The following is a 23,114-nucleotide window of genomic DNA, read 5'->3' as shown; positions in this document are numbered from 1 at the left end:
GGTGTATTGTCTCATAGGTGGAAGAGTGGTAAGGGTGGGCAATGGGGGTCAAGTGACTTGCCCAGGGTCACACAGCTGGGAAGTGTCTGAGGTCAGATTTGAACCTAGGACCTCCCATCTCTAGGCCTGGCTCTCAATGTTATAAGAGTTTTAATTTTTTTTTTCTACCAAAGGGGAAAGTAGGAGGGGGAAATGGCTTGAAAACTGAAAATATATATATATACATATATATATATATTTAATTTTTATTTTGAATATTTTCCCCTAGTTACATGTTTCATGTTCTTTCCCTCTCCCCCAAACCACCCCTAACCCCCCCTTAGCCAACGCACAATATATATATATATATTTTTTAAATAACACCATAGTGGTATTATCAGATAAAGCCAGACTAGCCAGGAAAATGGTAGAGTATACCTCTGTGGGGGGGAGGGGGAGAGGATCCACTGATAAAGGGTTTGAGTTTGTTTTGTTTAAGAAATGACAAAGATAAGAAAATTATGGGTCAGTGACTGCTGTCAGTGTCGCTGTGTATTTCATGGCTATTTAACCCTGACCATCTGTGTGGTGGTAATCCATGCCTACCAGTCTCCCCACCAAGTCCTTTTGTAGCTATATTGATGCCATCCTAATCTCATAAGGAGTTTGTGAAGAATAGATGGCTAGTATTTTTCCACCTCTTTTAGAATGAGAGACAATAAGGAAGAAGGGAAGAACCATGGCCAAAGGATTTGCTCAAAGATAATTAGGATGTCCATTCAGTAAACAACTTGCTAACCACCTATTTCAAGCCAGGCAATACTGCAGGGAAGACTTTCTAGAAAAGGAAGTAACTAAATTGGGCCTTGGTGGAAAGTGGTGATTTCAGCAGATGGAGATGGAGTTGAAGGTAGGAAAAAAGACATTCCTGGTAGGAAAATAAGCGAATGCATCTAGAAAAAGACAAGACAGGGGGAGGGTTACATAACATAATTTAGCCGGCATGTCATCTCTATGAAAGGGAATAGCTTGTGAGCAAGCTGGAAAAGTAGGCTGGAATAGGTTGATTTATGGAATTAGAAAGATTACTTTGACGGTGATGGAAGGGAGAGCCTGGAGACCAGAAAATTATTTAGGAAATGTTTATGATAGTCCATATGAGAGCTGAAGGTGAGAGGGCCAAAATGGAATGGGCCAGCAAGGTTATCCTTACCCACAAAGGGTTTGCATTCTATTTTTTAATTATAAAATTTTAAATGTTATATAAAATCTTAATTATAAAAACTATAAATATAAATTATTTTTACCAATTACACATATTACACTGGTGCATTCAGGGTTGCAGTGCTGTGATGGGAGAAAACCGGCTTCTGGGGGTCAATTGGCTTCTGGATGACATCTCCAGCCTCATCTTCACTTCAGAATGATTCCTCCCCCCACCCCCCCCGCCCACTCCTAGACTGACCCCTTGACCCCTCAGCACATCCCAATGGTCCAGATCCTCCCTACTCTAGGTCTCTCCTTCCCCACTGCCCACAGGGAGCCATGAATGGAGGGGACCCCAGCTAACCCCTCCTTCCCCACATCATAACCAGGTGGTGCTCTATGGAGATGCCTTCCTTCCTGGGGAGGAGGGGATCCTCATTCCCTAACCCTTGGCCCTCCTTTGGCACTTATCTGGGAAGGAGGAAGAGGGGGAGAGGGTTGTAGACTCTTGGAGGAGTAGGAATGGCCCCTGCTGGCACTGAGTCTGGAGAGTCTCTTCCTCTATGCAACTATCACAGTAAAAGCCCTCTGCCCCTGAAAAAAGAAATGTGCATTTCCACATGTTTCCCGAGGTTATATGATCCAGATTGTCTCTTTCCCCCATCCTGGAGCTGGGGTTTACATTCTAAAGAGGAAGATAGCCCGTACTCTATAGGGGAGTGGTGGGCCTGAAGGAATGTTTTGCTAGCATTGGCTTGATGGCAGAACCAGAGTAGGGTAGAAAGGGATGTGCCTGGCAGAAAGGCACGCACCCCGTAGTGTGGCATAAAGATGGTGGAGAGTCCAAGGTGCCTATAATGAAGGATCGCCGTTTTTTAAAAAATGGTCACTGGCCGAAGCCCAAGATCCCAGAGTCAGGGTGTGAAGTGCCAGCCTGGAGGCAGAAGCTGGATCCTGGGAGCAGGAAGGCATGAAGATAACCGAGGACATCAACTTTGCCAAACACCTGCCAAGCTCTGTAGAATTGATCCTCCTGTATGTAGACAGTGAATTCTAGGATTCTGCTCATATTGGCCCAAGTCTCTTCCCTGAAGATTCACACGTGGTCCTAGATGGTGGTAGCTGTCATCAAAAGGAGAGCATAGCCCGGATCTCATAATCCACAGGCTAATTTGGCTCCCGCTAGTTGGACTTGTTGGTTTTCCCCTTTTTCAAATCCATACAGGGCGACTGAAGAGAAGGGGCCTGGTCTTTTCTAAGCAGTCACGCCTCCTATAGAAAGCCTATAACCCAGATTGTTTTTCATCTGCCTATGTTTTGTCTCCCAACTCCCCAGGCTAATGCATTAGAGCAAAAGTGACATCTAAGTGGCTGTTTGTGACAGATGCGTGATGGAGACGACCATCTCTAAAAGGTTTGCAGACCAGCCTCAGACAGAACAAATTACCTCCCTCTGTCCATAGTGGTACACAATCAGTCGGCTGCTCTTGAATTTTCATTACCTAATTCTCCAAGGGAAAGCGATAGGATATGTTTTCTTTGGGGGATTTTGAAGCAGAGCATAGATCTGCTGTGCTTAGCATTTTGAGAAAAGAATACGGGAAGAGATTGGGGCATCAGTTCGTTACAAAGAACATTACAAAAGGTGCAGACCTTTCTGCCAGGCCCATCCCTTTCTACCCTACTCTGGTTCTGAAAACAACCATCAAGCCAACACTACCAAAACATTCCTTTAGGCCCACCAACTCCCCTACAGAGTATGGGCTGTCTTCCTCCCCAGCTCCAGGGAGGAGGAGGGAGACAATTTGGATCATAGATAAATGGTGACAAAAAGACCGGTCTGGAAGTTCATCTTTACATCAGTCTGATTCCTGTTCCAAGGCCCAAACTGAGAAACGGATGTTCTGGTGGCATTCGCCTCTCCTGCCCATCTAACAGAGGCTGGTGCCCTGGTTCCAGGGGCCAGATCTTGACCTTGAAATCGATTCCAAGCCAGGAGGTAGAATCTTGAGATGAAAAGCTCACTGTCTCTGGAATCAGAGAACCTCCATTCATTTCTACCTTTGATGCTGATTACTTGGGTGACCTTGTACAAATCCCTTAAATTCCTTGGGGCTCAGTTTCCTTATTTGTAAAACTAAAGGGATTGGACTTCTTGGCATTCTCACCTCTAGACACTATGATGTAATTCCTAACTGCATAGGTCAAGTCCCATCATGAAAAGACCAAATTTAATTCCAAGGCGGCTCTGAACCTCCAAATTGAACCAGCCTCAATAGATGGGACATCACAGACCCAGATGCTTCTCATTTCAAAGGATACTTAATCAGGCCACTGCAGTCCCTGCTTAGGCTTCCTAAAATCATTTTCTCTTCCTTTCACATAAAAAATTTTTTGATGATAAGAGTCACAACCAAATTGAGACAAGGACATTTCAAGCATAATTTTATTCATTAAAAATCTACTCAAGATGGCATTAGTGATAGGGAGTGAGCAATACATCTCTCTTCCATAGGGAGAAATTTGTAAATTGTGAGGGCTAATGTAGAGAAATGGAACTTCAAAATGATCCCAAAGCTCCATTTTGTCTGCTAGCTGCAATCTCCCCATGAAGCAATGCACTATAATGGAAAGATCTATGGCAGGCTGCTAGTCAGCTAGAAATGAGGTCCCTTAAGGGGCCTGGTGGGCAGAGCTTGGACCTGGAGTCAGAAAGATCTGACCTCAGACACTTGGGAACTGTGCCACCTGAAGTTAGTCACGTAACACCTCTGGCTGTCTCAGTTTCCTCTTCTAAGATGGGGATCACAATAGCACCTACCTTCCAGGGTGGTCGTGAGGAGCAGATGAGCTAGTTACCATGCCAGACAGACACAGGATTACAGAGGAAGCCAAATATGGTGAAGCAGGAAGGTGCCTTTTTTAAGTTCATAGACCCCAGGTTAGGAACCCCCCAACCTAGAGAAGGTTCAAGGTGTTCCGCAGGTCTGTGCTATTAAACCTATCACTTGCAGGCCCACACTGGTGGGCTCACTTTTCAGTAATCAATGAAAGGACAAATAGGGAAATGTCAGAGTAAGTAAAGAAACCACAAAACATCTCTCCCATATGCCTGGGGTGTGCACACTCTCCTCCAAATACACCCAGCATCAGCTAAGAGAGAAGGCATGCCTGCCTCGTGGGTGTTTGGGGACATCTTGAGGACTAAGTAATGGGCAAGAAGGAATAACGACAGGGTCGCTGCTGTACTGTATTGTCATTTGCTTTAGTGGGAGGGAATATTCACCCTGCCATCACAGATCCTTGAAGAATCTGGAGTGAAAGTCACCAGGGACCAACTTTCTTATTTCATAGACAAATGCCAGTGGTTTCTCCAAGGTTACACAGCAAGCTAATGGAAGAGCTGGGATTAGAACCCAAGCCCCCTCTCTTTAAAGCCCAGAACTCTTCCCTCTGCTCCCACACGGTTTCCAAGACGTTCACCCCATTTGTTCTCAAATTTGTTATAGCCTTCGAGGCTAAACGGAGATAGGGCAATGCCACGCAGATATCACGTCTGACATCAGACAGGCTACCTTCCCATTCAGCCGGTGGGAAAACGCTCTGCCTTGAGCCAGTTTCTCATGACTGCGTAAAAAATGATTTCTCCCTTGGCTGTCAGAAGCTTATCATCCTGTGATAAAATGGGGTTTTCAGACTCTCTTATGCATGAAATTGCTGTCTTCGCTTTTCCTACCTTATCTTAACTGATATAAATCAAACGCGGAGACTCTTGGGGGACTCACTCTTTCTGTTCTGATCCGCCAAGGGAGAATATGAAATGGGCTCTTTAAATTCCGCACCGTCCATTTGAGCTTCCTTTCCCATCGAAGAGGAGAGGAAGGTGGCACAGACAAATGTGGGAGTCTAAATAAAGACGGGCTTTAACAGATCCCACCCCTGGCAGAAGGAGAGCTTGGCAGCCCAGGGTGGAAGGGACCAGGGCGGCAGCCAGCCACACTCCTGCAGTAGTGTGAGCAAGCGGGAAAGTCGTTTGGTGCTTAAGGAGCTGTGACGGAGCTTTGCTGGGGGCAGCAGTCCGGGGGGTGTAAGCAAACGACTGCCCAAGACTCAGTGGACTCTGGGGTAGGAAAGGAGGAGAGCCGCCGGCTTCCCATCTTAGCTCCTCTAAGTAGAGCCTAATGAAACAGAGTTCTCCTTTGGGTCTGACCCAAATGCCAAACTTTAACCGCTTTAGATGCCAGGCCCCTCCCGTTAGAGGTTTAGACAGGGAAGAGGTTCCCCCAGATCATAGAGCTTGTAAGGAAAGGAGTAGACGCTGGACGCAGAGCCCCACTCTGAGAGCCAGCATTCCTCCTGCTACACCCAGGTGGGAGAGAAGCAGGCAGCTTCCGGGGAAAGGAGCTACAGGAAAGACTACACAGCCTAGGCTGCCCCGACTCCGGAGAAAGGGGCTGGGCTGGAAATCCGGAAACCGGGGTGTCTCGGTCTCGCTCCCCCTCTCCCCCTTCTCTCCTCTCAGGCTCTCTCCCTTCCACCCCTCCTTCCTCACTTTTCCTCTCTCGGGCTCTCTCCTCCCTCCTTTTTCCTTTCTCTCTCTTTTTCCTGTTCCATCTCTCCTCGCTTACCCGAAATCCCCTCCTTCCGCCCCGTCCCCCCACCCCCACCCCCGAGGAAAGCCGGCTCCCTAAATCTCGGCCCTTCCCTGTGTATTGTATTCGGTTATTTCGGAGCCAAAGTCATTTGGCGGCTCCGCTTTCAGAGCTGACGCAATCATAAATGCGGAAGAAAAAAGAAGTGGGATGGAGAAGCTTTGTTCAATTTCTGCCATATTAGGGGGTCGGGGAGGCCCGGAATGACGGCCGCGAGAATAGCCCAATGGAGCAGGGCCGGACCCGGGAGTGGGGGTGGGGGCGGGGCACACGGCCGAGCTGCTGCAGGAAGACGTGTTTCCTGAAGGTGGATTTGTGCAGGGCGGGAGCAGACGGGGCTCCTTCCGGCGGCGGCGTTTCACGAGGGCGCCGCTTTCTCCTGGGAGGGGGAGCAGATGATATTGAGGCAGCCTTCCTTGCAGCCTGGGGGAGGCCCCGAGGACGCCGTCCCCAGCGGGCCAAGCCATTCCCTGAGCGCGGCTCCGTTCTCCTCGGGATGGGAGACCTCGGTCGGGGCTGCGCTCTCCTCCGTCGGGGGAGTCTGCTCCGGGAAACAAAAGCCGCACGTTTCCACAGGCTCGGGCGTCCTGAGCTCTTTTGAGCCATCTCCTACTCTTCCTGCCTCCATTAAATGATCTGTGAAAGGTGGGAGAGAGTAGAGTGAGTCCACTGAGCCACCTAACGCCTCCGAGGCATGCAGAGATTTAAGTTATGGCCACATAGCTAAGAAGTATCCTGTACTGAATTTGAACTCAGGTTTTCCTTTCTCTGGGCCTACTGCTTTTAACCCCTGAGTCATAGCTACCTCTGCAATTTTTAAATTTTTTTCCTTCCTTCTTCCCTTCCCTCCCTCCCTCCTTCCTTCCTTCCCCCCTTCCTTCCTTCCCTCCCTCCTTCCTTCCTTCTTTCCTTCCTTCCCTTCTTTCTTCTTTCCTTCCTTCTTTCTCTTCCTTCCTTTTCTTTTTTCTTCTTTCTTCCTTTCTTTCCTTCCTTCTCCCCTTCCTCTCTCCCTCCTTCTCTCTCTCTCTCTCTCTCTCCCTCTCTCTCTCTCTTTCTCCTCCCTTACCTTCTGTCTAGTATCAGTTCTGAGACAGGAGAGGGGCAAGGGCTAGGCAATCAGGGTTATGACATGCCCAGGGTCCCCACAGCTAGGCAGTGTCTGAGGCCATGCCTCTGTAATTTCTCAGTTGCCTCCAGACACCTCTCTAAAACTTACAATTTCAAACTAGTTGCCTGTATGCATTGTTAGAAATGATTTTCTAACCAGAAGCTTCAATCACTGAAATCACAGGTCCAGATTAAAAAAGACCCCAAATAACCTGGTAAAGTCTAAAGACTACAAAGGTGTTACCACTACAGCTTATACTTATACTTTTCCAAACTAACCTATCTCAAAATGATCATCTCCTTCTCTTTTATCTAAATCCCCCTCAGAACCCATATAAATGGCCTCCAGGCCCAGACGCTTTGGCATTTCCAGTGGTGACACTTAGATCTCATCTAGGACTCTGGCTTCCTTAGGTATCCTTGAGAAAACATTGACTTGAAATGTCCTCCATTTTGGAACTAGGGGTTGAGATTTATTCTTGCTTTGTTTTCTTGTTTTGTTTTGTTTAAACCCTTACCTTCCATCTTAGAATCAATATTAAGTATTGGTTTTGAGGCAGAAAAGTGGGAAGGGCTAGGCAATCCGGGTTAAGTGACTTGTCCAGGATCACACAGCTAGGAAATGTCTGAGGCCAAACTTGAACCCAGGACCTCTCGTCTCTAGGCCTGGCTCTCAATCCACTGAGCTACCCAACTGCCCCCAATGTGAGCTATTATTATTAAAAGCATACACATACAAAACTGATCTCTTCCCTCTCCCCCTTTTCTTCCAATATTCCAGTGCAGAAAGCATATTTCCTAGACCAGTATCCTTGGAAGGGATCTAGAGCCCATCAATCCAATCTCTTCATTTTAGAGAAGAGTAAACAAAGGCCCAAGGCTCCTCAGCTACAGGGTAGCAGAAGCAGGACTTGCCTCCTCGAGCCTGGAGGGATGCTCTTGCCACACTGCTTCTCCACTGGCCATGTCTGCCTTTTGTCCGTTACTTTTTTTGCACACTCCAGTGCCCAGTCTGTGTGCCTTCAGGAGTCCCACTGGCCTTGGACAGGCAGGCAGGCAGGCTATCAAGCAGTAACTGTTCACTAAGTGCCTGCTCCGTGCTGGGCCGACCACTGGGGATTCAAAGAAAAGCTAAAGAACAGGGGGCAGCTGGGTAGCTCAGTGGATTGAGAGTCAGGCCTAGAGACAGGAGGTCCTGGGTTCAAATCTGGCCTCAGACACTTCCCAGCTATGTGACCCTGGTACTATGGGGTACAGGAGAATGGAACCCTCTTATCTCAGGTACTAGAAGTTTCTGCAAATAAGGAAAGTTCTTTTAAAAAGTTCTAAGGCACAGCCTCAGACACTTTCCCAGCTGTGTGACCCTGGGCAAGTCACTTGACCCCCATTGCCTACTCTTACCACTCTTCCACCTATAAGTCAATACACAGAATTTAAGGGTTTAAAAAAAAAGGAAAAAAAAGTTCTAAGGCAGAGTGGAATAATGATAATAATAATAATAATGATAACATTTATATTGCACTTTAAGGTCTACAAAGGTTTTATATGTATAAAATCTCATTTGAGGTTCATAACCCTGTAAAGTAGGTGCTGTTATGATCCCCATATTAGAGATGAGAAAACTGAGGCAGATAGCAATTACGTGATTTGCCCAGGGTCACATAGCCAGCAAATATCCAAGGTAGGAGTTGAACTCAGGTCTTTCTTACTCCGCATCCTACATACTCTTCACTATGCCATCCAGTGTGAGTTATTTGCCTCTGTGATGTTTCTAGATTCACCCATCCCAGCGAGAGCAAATGGCATTAAGCTGTATGAAAAGCATAATCTCAAAATGGGAAAGGAGAGCCAACCACACACCCTCTGCCCAGCCTTTAAACGTTCACACTGACCTTTGTTCGCCTGAAAGAGCCTGTAACCTGGGGAACTGCCACCTCTCCCAGACCCCTGGGGCCCTTGGGAGCTGCAGAAATAAGGCACAATCCCCCTAAGGTTCCAAATGGGGTGCATTCCCACCCGCACCCACCCAGACACACAGGCCTCATGGCCCTGTTTGGTTCAGGAATCCACCTTGTACTTAAGCTGTTCATACTTGCAGCCTCCCAGAATGATGCAATCAGGGGGCACCTGGAAACAGGAGCACTCTGAGAGCCTTGTGGAAAGGAGGGATGGGGGGAGCCCTGGGGAAGGGGCACAGGGAAGCCCGAGGATCTGAAACAGGGAAAGGGGCACCACTCAGCCCTGGCTACATACCCTCAGTGAAGTCCTGAAGCCTCCCTGGGGGAGGCTGCTCTCCTTTCCTCCTGAGGAAGCAGGCCACGGTGATGACAAAGCAGCAGAAGGCAGCGCACACACACAGCCCCAGCACGGTGTAGACCAGAGCCAGCTGTCCTGGGTCCCCACTCAGCTCCTGCTCCAGATGTGACAGGGGACCTTTCGAGGATAAAACCAAGACATGGGCACGAGAGTCATTGGGACAGGCATGTATTGGGGTGCCGAGAAAAGGAGATTTGGACAGGCCACAACGGGTGGCTCAGTCACCCCAGGGCTCCCTGTTACTTCTGCTCAAGGGGTCAAAGTGTGTTTTGAGGCACCTTGGTGGGGAGGAATGGAGCCAGGAGGGCCTTTCCTTAAGGCCTTGAGACTCTTCTTTTTCACTTTAATTTCTCCCTCTCAACCTTAAGTAAACATCAGATCACAATGTGAGAAAGTAACATGGGACAATAATTTTGGGTGTAAATCATTCTCATAATGGTACTTGCCTTTACGTGTAGTTTAGATGTTCTTCAGGGGTGTCCAACCCTTGGAGACCCCTTCTTAGGGGTTTTCTTGGCAAAAGTATTGGAGTAGGGGGCAGCTGGGTAGCTCAGTGGATTGAGAACCAGACCTAGAGATGGGAGGTCCTAGGTTCAGGTCTGGCCTCAGACACCTCCCAGCTGTGTGACCCTGGGCAAGTCACTTGACCCCCATTGTCCACCCTTACCACTCTTCTGCCTTGGAACCAATACACAGTATTGATTCCAAGAGAGAAGATAGGGTTAAAAAAAAAAAAGTATTGGAGTAGTTGGCCATTTCTTTCTCCTGCTCATTTTACAGATGAGGAAATTAAGGCAAACAGAGTTAAGTGACTTCCCCAGGGTCACACAGTTAGTAAGCGTCTAAATCCAGATTTGAATTCAGGTTCTCTTGACTCCAGTTTTATCCACTGCACCACCTAGCTGCCCCATAGCTTTATATATGTTATCTTATTTGATCCTCACCACAATGAGATAGGTGTCATCATCATCCCAAATCTATGTCTACAACAAATGTGATCTGCTATAGAAAATAATCTGTAAAAGCTTGCCTTCCCTCTCCACCCTTTCCATTTCCATCTAGGATATCACTGATGGGAAATGGGTGTTGGACTTGAAGTGAAGGAAAGACTTGTTGGAATCTCACTTCTCCAGTACCTGACACACAGACACACAGGTGGTGCCATAGATTGATTCTTACAGAATATCCTAGTAATAAGTTTTTTAAAAAAGAAGAAGAGGAGGAGGTGGAGGAAGAGGAGGAAGAAAGAAGAAGAAGAAGAAGAAGAAGAAGAAGAGGAGGAGGAGGAGGAGGAGGAGGAAGAGGAGGAGGAGGAGGAGGAAGAGGAGGAGGAGGAGGAAGAGGAGGAGGAAGGGAAACTGAGGCTAAGGGAAGTGAGTGGCTTGTCCAGGATCATATACCTAGTATTAAAGGCAGGACTCAAACTCAGGTCTTTCAGACAAGGTCAAGTGACTTGCCCAGGCTCACATAGTAAATGTCTGAGCCCAAATTTGAACTCAGGAAAATGAATCTTCCTGATTTCAGGCTCAAAACTCTTATCCACTGTTTAGAAGGTTACTTTGTTTCTTAAGTTGGCAAATATGATAAATTGATTCATGGAAATGCATGACTATATTTTATTTAATTCCTACCAACAAAAGAAGAGAGTCTTTCTTTATTCTAAAGTAGAGGTACCAAACACACTGCCCCAGGCAGTATTACTTCCCAATACTGATAGAAAATTAGATTAAAATGTAATTGGGAAATATTTCCCAAAATAAGTAAAATTACAATAGAACATAGATAATGTTACTGTGTGGTTTTCTTTTCTTTTTTTTTTAAACCATTACTTAGAACCAATAATGTTGGTTCTAAGATAGAAAGTAATGGTTTAAATTGCATATTGCAATTTAATATTGCATATTGGTAAGCGGTAAGGGCTAGGCAATGGGAGTTAAGTGACTTGCACTGAGTCATATAGCTAGGAAGTGTCTGAGGCCAGATTTGAACCCAGGATTTCCCATCTCCAGACCTGGCCTTTGATTGTATGGTTTTCTAAGTCAATATATCTCCTACAGGGATCCTTAAATGCGGAGTTAGATACCACTATTCTAGAAGGAAAAAAATTTGGGTTTGGACATTTACTAGGAGCTCAGGAGTTCATCTAAACCTATTGGCCAAAGTGCAAAATCAGTACTGAATGGTTACAAGTCTAGCAAAAAAAAAAATAAATAAAAAATTGGATTCTTATATCTATCTAGAGAAAAAATCATGAACTAATAATGGTTGTTGTCCTTTGTTTTCAAAGAGGATCAATGACATCACGGGGCGAGATCTTGACTTGTGTATGGATTGGACCTAAGGAGGTAGAGTTGCACAGGGCTGTAGGCCTCCCTCTCTTTTCCAGAGTCATTGAAATCTATTGGCAAGACAAAAGTCAAGACAATCGGCAATGGCCTGGGATGTTCCATCCGCTGTGCCACGGAGCTGCCCCGTATCAGGTTTTGAAAAGCCAGCCAACCCCAACAAAGGCTGGGGGAATGATTTGCTTAGAAAGGGCCAGCTTTGTCTCTGAAGGGGATGGAACTGGGGAAACTCCACTCACAGAAAAGGAGGGAGAGGAAGGGAATTGAATTCAACATGCTCAGGAGGTCCCCTGCTTCAGAACCCCAAAATGCAGAAAAATCAAGAGCCCAAGGCCTGGCTCAAAGGTTCCTCTCTCAGCAGTCTGGTTTCTTTTCCTAATGGTGGTACCCTGTGCCTACTGTACCAACCCCACTTGCCCACTGGCCCAGATCTATAGCTTTTTCTAAAACGGCCTGGCCTTGTTTCTCTGGGCACAAGTCCCTGGTTTAGGTTGGTGTTGCAGCTCCCTAAAATAACTCCTTCCCTAGTCCCCAAACACAAAAGTCTTAGAATCATAGATCTAGAAGGACCTTAAAAGGCCATCTAATCCAATCACCTCATTTTAAGCTTGAGAACACTGAAACCCTAAAAGGTTCAACAACTCACCCAAAATTATATAGGTAGGAATTGTCAGAGGCAAAATTAGAATCTAAGACCTCTGCTCCAGAAGCAAACCTCTTTCCACTGTACCCCCTCGCCTCTTCTTAAATAGTGCTTCGTTAAATATCCAGAATTAACTGAGTTAATTCTTGATTTCTCTTTGCCACTCACTTCCATTTAACTCTTGTCAGTCACATATCTGTTTACTGACCCCTATTTCATCAACACACACATCTAGTTTCTCCTAGTTCTCAAAAGGTGTTCTCCTTTTTGCTGGTGTTAATAGACTTCAGTTAGCAAGAAAAGAATATTATTTGGATGAGATGAAGGAACTCAATACGGCAGCTAAGTGGCAACAAGAATAAAGCACTGGAATGGGAACCAAGAAGGCCTCGGTTCAAATCCTGCCACACTTACTAGCTTTGTCATCTAGACAGGTCACTTAACTGCTGTCCACCTCAGTTTCCTCATCTGTAAAATAGAGGCGGATGATAATAATAGCCCTACCCCCAATGGTTCTTGTGAGAATCAAATGAGAGAAAATTTGTAAAGCACTTTGCAAACTTTTTAGTGCTTTGTAAATGCTCATTATTATAGAAAGTACTCTGGGCTAGAAGGCAGGAGTCCTTAATGGCAATTAAGCAGATGAGTAACCTTGAGTAGATCCCTCCCCTTGTCTGGGTTCCAACCCTCAAAGGAGCACAGGCCTGACTTTTGGCGGGGTATTGTCATCTTCCCCCTCATACCCCTCTCCCCCACTCAACTGAATTTACTCAGGGTGCCTGGATTCCTAATTAAACCAGTGCTCCCCTAGGGGGCAGACTAAGATGAAAAAGCCTTCCCATGATGAATGAGCCTTCCCAGGAGCAGAGGCCACAGTCTGGGAGGAAATCCTGCAGGGGGAAGGAAGGGAAAAGCCCTTGGGGTGGGGAAGGCTTGGGAAGATGCCGAACCCAGGAGGTTCCAAGCAAGAAACACCCTATCTGAGAGCGAGGAGGGAAGGGAGGGAGGGAGACAATCTGGATCTTATCATTTCAGAAAACGTAGGGGGAGATTTTTTATTACATGACATTGGGAAAATACAATATCTTTGAGATTAAAAAAAGAAAGAAAGAAAGAAAGAAAGCCCCTACGGCACCAAACTCATAAGCTAAGCTTTCCACACACGCCGCACCGCCAAGCTCCTGGGATCCCATGCTGCTCACAGCAGAGTCCAAGATGTCCTAGACCAAGCACCAAAGCGGGAGAAGTTTCCTCTTCTTTAATAGGGAATGGGGGTGGATAGGGAGACTGGGAGGGATCCTGTCTAAGGATGCTCTCCATCTTTTTCTCCCAGTGGGTGCCATTCCAAGGCAGCTACCACAAGAGGGCAGTAGCTCCCAGCCTTTAAAGCCACCTTCAAAAGCTAAGGGGAGGCAAGAGAGAAGAGCTTCCTCTGAAGCCCAGGAATTATTTCCTTTAAGCCCTGACACAACCAACAAAACCAGCCTCAACTTAGACCTGCCATTTTCCTCATTGCAGCTGGCCCTCTCCTCTCCTCTCTTGCCAATGAGCTGCAGTTCTTTGAGAAACGACAGGAGATAAGAAGAAGATATGGTGCCCGCCATGCTTGCTGGCCCTCCAGAAGGGCCATAGGATCATTGCTCTCTACAGATGAGGAAATTGAGGCTCCTTTCCCTTAGTTGAATGTGATGGGCTTCAGGGAAGGCCGGAGCTCTGACCTAGGCACATTCTGGCTGTATGACTTTGCAGGTCTACTTCTCTAAATCTCAGTTTCTTCAGCTATAAAATGTACTGGAAGCATGGAGATGGGTAAGGAAAGTTGGCCTCCAACTTGGGAAAACCTAGGTTCAAATCCCAACCTCTCTGAGCCACAGGCAACTCTCTAAAACTATAAGTTGCTGAGCAGGTATGGCCTTGCATTGGCAGAAGGAGTTTCCTCATTGAGAGTACTCTATGCCAATGAAATTGAAAGTCCAGTCTAGGGGGCAGTTGGGTGACTCAGTGGATTGAGATTCAAACCTAGAGACAGGAGGTCCTGGGTTCAAATCTGGCCTCAGACACTTCCTAGCTGTATGACCCTGAGCAAGTCACTTAACCCCCATTGCCTAGTCCTTACCACTCTTCTGACTTGGAACCAATATGCAGTATTGATTCTAAGACTGAAGGTAAGGGTTTAAAAAAAAAAGGTCCAGTCCCAAAAAAAAAACAATATCTTGCATTTGAATCTTGGTTCTATTACTTACTACCCATGCAGCCTTAGACAAGTCACTTCCCTTGCTGGGCCTCAGTTTCCTCATCTGTAAAATAAGAAAGTTAGACAAGGGCAGGAGTTCCTAACCTTTTCTGCATCATAAACTCCTTGGGCAATCTATCAAAACCCAGGGACTCCATCTCAGAAGAATATTTTTAAATGCATAAAATAAAATACATTGAGTCACAAAGGAAACCACTTATATTAAAATGTGGTGATCCAAATTTAAAAAACAAACACGTAAAAAGTTCTCAGATCCCAGGTTAAGAATCCCAGGACCTGAAGCCTTCCAAGCCAACCCCAGATCTATTTCATCATCCCAGCAACTATTTCATCTCAGTGCAACTCAAGACCCTCTCCTGGGACATTTGGACCCTTAGGAGGCATGAAGTCAAGATCAAATCACATTATGTCATTTTTTATCAAGATGAAATCAAGCTGTTAATAATAGCTAGTATTTCTATGGACAGTTAGGAGGCACAGTGGATAGATAGAACACTGGACTTGGAATCAGGAAGACTCTTCATGAGCCTCAGATACTTACTAGCTGTGTGACCCTGGGCAAGTCACTTAACCTTTTTGCCTCAGTTTCCTCTTCTTTAAAATGAGATAGGGAAGGAAATAGCAAACCACTCCAGTATCTTTGCCAAGAAAGCTCCAAATGGGGTCATGAAGAGTCAGGTATCAATGAAAAATAACTGAACAACAAAAAGCATTTGATAAATTTTCAGGCTTGTGAAAAGTTTTATAAATATCTCATTTTAATAATAATGGCAATATCTAGCTTTATAAATATTAACTCCTTGGATCCTCACAACAACTCTGGAAGTTAGATGCTATTATTATCTAGTACTTAGCACAGTTTCTGGTTCACAGCTGGTACTTAATAAATGTTTTTGAATAATCTCCCCATTTTACAGTAGAGGAAACTGAAGCAAATGACTTGCTCAAGGTCATACAGCTAATACATATCTGTCAGGCCACATTTGAAGTCCTGTCTTCCAGATTTGGGCCCAGAACTCTCTCTACTTCACCATCTCACTGCTTCTATTTTATCCTTGTACTTGTCCTCATTCAGTCCTAGTGCTATTATTATTTATATTTTACAGATGAGGAAGGCAGGCAGAGGTTAAATAACTTGCCCAGAGTCATACGCTGAGGCTGGATTTCAATTCAGATCTTCCTAAATCCAAGCATACTGCTCTATCCATTTCATCCCTTCCCTGCCTAGAAGTTATAAGTTATAATCAACAGCAAGTCCAACTCTTGATGGGGAAAAAAATTGAAAAAAAAAGAGAAAAGGGTTATTTAACAAGTAACAGGGAGATAGATTCCCACCCATTTTGCCTTGATGTTGGGAAGAACTAGGAGTAGATGGTTTTGGTCATATACAGGCTTAGGATTCATTTTTCCCTCTCTTGGCCACCTCCCTTACTCAGTGCCCAATATGGCATGGAAAACGATCATGCTGGTTACTTATGAGAGTCAGCCTTCTAGGAGTGGTTCTGGGCATCTGGGCATTGCCTACCTAGGGACACAGGGCAAGGGAACTTTCCCTCTCTAAGTAGGACTGAGAATAGCCATTACAGCCCATATGGGAGTGGAGATAAGGGACTGTGGCCAGGGCAGAGCAGAACTATAGAGGAATAAACATAGTAAATAAGAGAACCAATTTCTAAACCTTTTTCTAACGGGCAGATCTTTTCTGTAGCCATCATGTGATAGAATCTTAGAACTTCGATACAACACCTTGTCCTTCCCTTCCTTCAAACTAGACCACACCTAAGTCAGAGGAATGCCTGGTAGCCCCCAAACTTCCTGTTTACAACCCCAACTGGCTCCTTTGCAAGAGGCCTGCTCTCTAAAGCTGTCGTGAATGAGAGAGAGAGCAGTTTGTTCAAACTAAGGCTTTGAGCCCATCAAAAAAAAAAAAAAGGCCTGGGGAGAAAAACAATATTGAAAAAAAGATGGAATCAAGGAAAAGATGGTTTTACTGGGCTTCCTGTCCTCTAAGTGGCAGACTGCTATTATTATCCATATGTGCCCAAAGAGATTTAGAGGTAGAAAAGACATTTGAAATCATGCAATCCAACCCATTTTATAAATGAAAAGACTGAGTCCCAGAGAAGGAGATGTGATTTGCCCAAGGTCAACCAGGTAATTAATGAGAGCTGAGATTCAAACTCGGGTCTTCAGACTCCCACTCCAATACTTCTTCCATTTCATTATATTAGCTGTACAACCTCTGCTTTACACAACTTTAATCTCATATAACTCTAATCACATGGCTGAATCTATGTCCCTGTATGCACCACGGGTACCAAACTCAATGTGTCAGAAAAGGAATTCATTATCTTCCCTCTCTTCACTTCTAAACTCACTATTTCATGGAAGAACTTCCCTATTTTTGTGCAGGCACCACCAGCCTTCCATTCACACAGGTTCATAACCTTCGAATCATCCTTGATTCTTCCCTATCTGTTACCACTTCCATTCTGGACCCCTCCTCTCCCCCCTCATATAGCTTGCATTTATAAAACTCTTCAAAGTTGGCAAAGCACTTGACAACTATGACCTCATTTGATCTGACAACAACCTTGGGAAGTAAGTGCTATTGTTATCCCCACTTTACAGATAAGGAAACTGAGGCAGAGAGGCTAAGTGACTTGCCCAGGGTCACACAGCTAGTGTCTGAGGCAGGATTTGAACTTGGTTTTTCTGACACCAGCCCCACTTTGCTATCCATTGTTCCACCTACCTGCCTAATAATTAATATTCAATCAGTTGCCAAATTTTGTTGTCTATCTCAACAGTATCTCTTACAATCACCCCCTTCTCTCAACTTACACAGGCTTTTTATCATCTCTTGCCTGTAGTATTATGATAATTTCTTTTTTTACAATACTTTCTTTTTTTAAACCTTTATCTTCCGCCTTAGAGTCAATACTGTGTATTGGTTCCAAGGTAGAAGAGCGGTAAGAGCTAGGAAATGGAGGTTAAGTGACTTGCCCAGGGTCACACAGTTGGGAAGTGTCTTTTGAACCTAGTTTTTGAACCTAGGACCTCTCATAATCACATCCTAAAGCTGACAGGGACCTGGTATCAAATCTTCCTTAATCATTCTTGTGGGAACAGCATAAGAAGATTAGATGCTTCCATTCCAGCAAGGCTGTGGAATACCCAATGCACCCCAGTTTGCAAGGTCTCTGGGAAACCATAGCTTAGAAACTGCAAACACGTAGACCACTCCCTAGCATGAGAAAAACAAATACTGTATAACCTGCCAAAAAATAATAATACAGTGAGGAGAACATAGAGTATTCTATACAAAACTGGGTCATATGTTGACAGGTTGAATTGATGTGTTACCTGTGATCTATTATCCTATAGAAAACTCTGTTCAGAACCACTGAGGTAATCTAAATCCGTTGTCTCCATCTTGTAAATCGTCACTAACCATTGTCCTTGTATTGATTCTTTTTTTTAAAACCCTGACCTTCCATCTTAGTATCAATACTGTGTATTGATTCCAAGGCAGAAAAGCGGTAAGGACTGGGCAATGGGGGTCAAGTGACTTGCCCAGGGTCACCCAGCTAGGAAGTGTCTAAATCTAGATTTGAACCCAGGACCTCCTGTCTCTAGGCTCAGATCTCTATGCACTGAGCCACCCAGCTGCCCCACTTCATAATTTAGAAGTCCTTGAAAATCGCTGAATGTCCTGGGAATGTCCATTACTAAGCATATATCCCAAAGAGAGAAAAGGAAGGATCCAATGGACACCACTTTTTTTTGGAGTAGCAAAGAATGAGAAATAAAGTGGGTACTCAGCAATTGGGGAAGGGCTGAATAAATTACAGTATGTGAATGTAATAATAGTTTTTGTACCTTAAGATAGGAAGAAATGAATAGTTGCAGAAAATAAGGAAGGCTGCTCTGAACTGTTGCAAAGTGAAGTAAGCAGAATTAGGAGAATGAAATCATATATATTGTATAAATTCTATTGTATAGTTCCTACATTGTATAAAACAGTGGCAAGAATTATAAAGAGAAACAATTTTGCAAGACTTTAGAACTCTAATCAATGCACTGAGCAGCCATATTTCCAGAGGATCCATGATGAAGCGTGGAACTCAGTTCCTGACAGAAAAGTGACAGATGCAAAGTACAGAAAGGAACATACACTTTTGGGGCACAGACAATGTAGGAATTTATTGTGCTTGGATATGAATATCTGTTTGTTATAAAAGAATTTTTAAAAATTATTGTTCAGGGGCTGCTAGGTAGCCCAAAGGATAGAGAGCCACGCCCTGGAAATGGGAGGTTCTGGGTTCAAATTTGATCTAGCTATGTGATCCTGGGCAAGTCACTTACTCCCAATTACATAGCCCTTACCTCTCTTCTGCCTTGGAACTAATACTCAATATCAATTCTAAGACAGAAGGCAAGGGGTTAAAAAAATTATTATTCAGTTGAAGAGTAAGAGAGAAAGTATACAAGTACTTGTTAATTGAAAAATAATAACACTAATTTATGGATGGAAAATGTGCCTCAGAGACACTACATGATTTGTTCTAGATCAGACAACTAGGAAGTGTCAAACTGAGATTTGAATCAAGATCCCTCAGCTTTAAATTCGATATTCTTCTCCCCATTCAATATTGATTTTTAAACCGTTGTTTGCTTAGTCTTATCTCTATTTGGGAGATTTTAAGATTTTCCCCAATTTCTCAATATTCTAAATAATGATGCTGCAAATGGGGCTAACTGGTAAGATTGTTTGTTTTTAGCTTTTTGTTTATTTTGCCTCCCACCTATTTGTTTGTTCAGACTTGGATTCTTCCCTCTTTCCTGTGCTTTTGGGGGTTTGTGTCTATCAAGCCATTTGCCCTCTGTGAATAGCCTGACTCCAGCTTGCTTTCTTAGCTCTGACCCTAGATTTTTCCAAGGCCCAAGCCTTGAATCCATTTCTCTGATCCCTCTCCTAGAATCCAAAATCTGGGGCTGCCCATGTGCTGGAGTGACTCTACCGGGACCCAATTTCTTACTCTGGCAGATGTGTGCACATTGCTTTGGGTGTTGTCCACAGATGGAGTAGCAGCTGATGCAGTCTTTCACAAGATGGTCATAGTAGCTGCCTTGTTTCTTGCACCTCAGAGACTCTAGGAAATAGAGATTAGCAAATAGTAAATGACTCAGTTCTTCAAGGACCACCTCCTGATACACTAAGGGTCATCCCATCCCCTGATACCCTAAGGGTCATCCCATATCCTAATGCACCAAGGGTTATCCCTCTCCATCGATGCAGAACACAACTCCTTCATGTCTCAGTGGGTTATTTCATGAGTTTCTAAGCCCAGCTCTAAAGCTGTGGAGCCTGTGATCCCCTGATATCAGATAAGTCATTTAACATGCTAGACTTTAGTTTTCTTATCTGTAAAATGAGAATGTAAGACTAGGTGACCTCTGTAGCCCCTGACAGCTCGAAATCTACAATTTTATGATACCATGAACTTTTTAAAAGCCAATTCTTCTCACGTTGAGATTTTTCTTTTTTCTTTTTTAAACAAAATTATATTTCACACACAATGTGCCTGGAGTACCTGATCTGGGGTCAGAATACCAGGATTTTAATCCTGGCTTTCAATCCTATCTACTGTATGATCTTGAGCAAGCCCTCCTCAGTGTCCTCTCCTGTAAAAAAGAAGACTTGGACTGAAGGATTCTCCAGATTCCTGCCAGTTCTAAATTCTGACTCTCATGTAAAGCAAGGTGCATCTCTCCATAAGGCAAATACCTCTGTGTTTGGAGCAGCTTCTCTTTCGTTCCTAGGACATCTCAGGGAGCTCAGCTTTTCCCATACTCTAACCCAGAAAATGATCTGTTAAGATACACCTTCAGGGAAGGAGAAGGGGATTAAACATCTATAGAATTACTATGTGCCAAACACTGTGCTAAGCACTTTACAAATATCATCCCATTTTATCCTCACAATAATCCAGAGGAGCTGCTATTATGTTCCCCGTTTTACAGTTGACAAAATTGAAGCAGAGGTTTCGTGATTTACCCAAGGTCAGACAGTTAGGAAGTGTCTGAAGCCAGATCTGAACCCAGGTCTTCCTAATTTTAGGCCCAGTGCTCTCTCTGCCTACCAGGAGATTTTTATTATGTGGATTGTGAAAATCTATTTTTCATATACTGTATTAGTTCCTCAATTAATTAATTCTATCAGAGCCCGTGGATTAGAGAGAATAAGTCTATTCCTGTATCTGGTCCTGGGCCAGAGGTCTCATTCAGTCTACTGCTTTTTACATTTGCGTTGTCTTAGAAATACCAGAATGTCTCCCTTTTTCCAAAATCTGGCTAATTGATAAAGGAGACAATTCTCTTCCTGCATCCAGGACAACTGTTTCCTGGCGGTTTGGGGAAGGGCTCGGAGTCTGATGGACCACCTCCTCATTAGCTGTTTACCAATTAGAGATGTCTTGGGATGTTCAAGGGGGAGGCTGTATATTGAGCTCCTAAAACTCTACTTATCAATCTCCGTTGAGGTCCATCAAGGTCTTTGGTCATTCAAGAGGGCCTCTGGCCTATCGTTGTATTGGTTATAATGCCAGCCCAATCAATACACTGATATTCTTACCCAAAGGCAGTCTCTCAAAAGAATTTTAATCATAATAAGATAAAACATTATAATGGAATTTATATATATATTTTCAATATGTGCATGTAATTTGTATATATACATATATATAAATTCTAGATGATGAACTTTGCCAGCAGAGGGTTTTGATCCAGTTCCTATAGCTGTGCAACCAAAATATGCAAATTACCAACGATGCCACTTTGAGACATCTTATCATTTAGGTCAAAATCCATGTCAATAAACTCTAAGACGTTCTTCACTGTATTGATTCTTTTTTTTTTTTTAAACCTTACCTTCCACCTTAGAATCAATACTAGGTGTTGCTTCTAAGGCATAAGAGGGGTAAGGGACTTGCCCAGGGTTACCCATCTAGGAAGTGTCTGAGGCTAGATTTTAACCCAGGGCCTCCCATCTCTAGGTTTGGCTCTCTATCTACTGAGCTATCCAGCTGCCCCCCACTATATTGATTCTTGACTGAACAGGTGGCCATTGGTGAGAGCTTACCCATCTTCTTGTCAGAAAGAATTTTTCATTCTTTTAACTATTAAGTGAACTAAGCTGAAAGACTTTTATTTCCAAAATGTTTCCTCATTTGTTGTCTCATTTAATTTCACAATTGCCGTGCAGAGTAAGTAGATCAGGGCATAAATGATTAAACCCTCTTACTAGTAGGGAAACTGAGGCACCAAGAGACTGTAACCAATAGAAAGGTGTACCCTGCTAGACACTGAAAAGTCATTGCTTACACATTCTGGAAAACTGCTTTTGTGCAACCCTTTCTTTTGTGTCTGGCATACAGTAGGTTTTCTGGTTGATCTGGTTTTGAAACTTTCAGTCAGTTCCCCCAGAACCATGGGGTGGCAGAGCCATAAGGATTCTTAGAGATCATCTCATCTAACCATTCTATTTCACAAAGGGGGAAACTGAGGCCCAGAAAGTGAATTGGCCAAGGTCACATGGCTATCTAGCAATAATGAAGGGGCTAGTACCCAGGTACCCTAAGTCCAAGCAGAGGCTGCCTGTGTCTCCAGAGGGTTTGGGCAGTCCTCCATTTCCACCAGGCTCTGCCATGTACTGGTTGTGTAGCCTTGTAAACTTTCTGAGTCTCAGCCTTCTCATATGGAAAATAGACTAAATGGCCTTGAAGGCCCCTCCCAGCTCTAAAACTATGCTCTTGTCATCCCTTCTCCAGGACTTACTGCAAAACATGTCACAGTTCTGGTGGTTGGGTCTCTTGCATCGATATTCACAGGGGGTACACTTTTGCAGAAGGAAGTCCCAATAGTGCTCCTCCAGGCACTGTTTCATGATCCTCCACCATAGGTAAGGCTTGATGATAGCTGCAAAACAGAAAAGGGATGAGGAGGGCCTAACTTGGGCCACAGCCCAATGACTTGGTTTACTTTTCACCCAAGAGAGCCTTCAAGGAGCTCAGCTGCTCAAAGCCTAGGATCAGGGACAAAGTGCTGGAGCCAGTAGAGGAATAGAAACTATTAACATACATATAGAGAGTTTTTTAAACCCTTATCTTATGTCTTAGAGTTGATGTTAAGTTTCTGTTCCAAGGCAGATGAGCAGTAAGGGCTAGGCAACAAGGGTTAAGTGACTTGCCCAGGGTCACACAGCTGAGGACAGATTTGAAGGTATGTATATATAAGATATATACATAATTATAGGTTGTGTATAATATGAATATATACAAAATAATATAATTGTTATATATAATATATACAAAATTTGAAATCTTCTGATTTCAGGCCTCAATCTCTATCCCCTGTACTACCCAGTTGCCCCTATTCAGTGTAGTTTTAGAAGAGAGAAAGAAACCAGAACAATTAGAACTAGAAAAGTCTCCCCAAAAGGAGTGGCATGTTTATTAATTTGGTGATTTAATAAGTATTTATTAAGTGCCAAGTGTTTTCCTAGTTGGGAGCTAGGGGAAAAAAAGGAAAAAACTTGCCCTCAAAGAAGC

General features: G+C 44.2%; 1 protein-coding gene across 1 annotated transcript in view; it reads right to left on the bottom strand.

The window, feature by feature from the left end:
- Positions 1-5,983: 5,983 nt before the first annotated feature.
- The window catches only part of TNFRSF13B (TNF receptor superfamily member 13B), a 31,592-nt gene continuing 14,461 nt past the window's right edge, over positions 5,984-23,114 (bottom strand). The window contains exons 2-6 of the mRNA XM_044657406.1: positions 22,342-22,482; positions 19,545-19,658; positions 14,853-14,855; positions 9,198-9,377; positions 5,984-6,473 (exon numbers count right to left, since the gene is read on the bottom strand). Of these exons, the coding sequence (XP_044513341.1) occupies positions 6,196-6,473; positions 9,198-9,377; positions 14,853-14,855; positions 19,545-19,658; positions 22,342-22,450 (684 nt within the window). The 5' untranslated portion in view covers positions 22,451-22,482 and the 3' untranslated portion in view covers positions 5,984-6,195. The remainder of the gene's footprint in view (positions 6,474-9,197; positions 9,378-14,852; positions 14,856-19,544; positions 19,659-22,341; positions 22,483-23,114) is intronic.

The sequence above is a fragment of the Gracilinanus agilis genome, chromosome 1, assembly GCF_016433145.1.
Source record: "Gracilinanus agilis isolate LMUSP501 chromosome 1, AgileGrace, whole genome shotgun sequence".
Classification (NCBI taxonomy): Eukaryota; Metazoa; Chordata; class Mammalia; order Didelphimorphia; family Didelphidae; genus Gracilinanus; species Gracilinanus agilis.
Note: the sequence above shows the minus strand (reverse complement) of the source record. Positions and strands in the feature narration are given on the sequence as shown.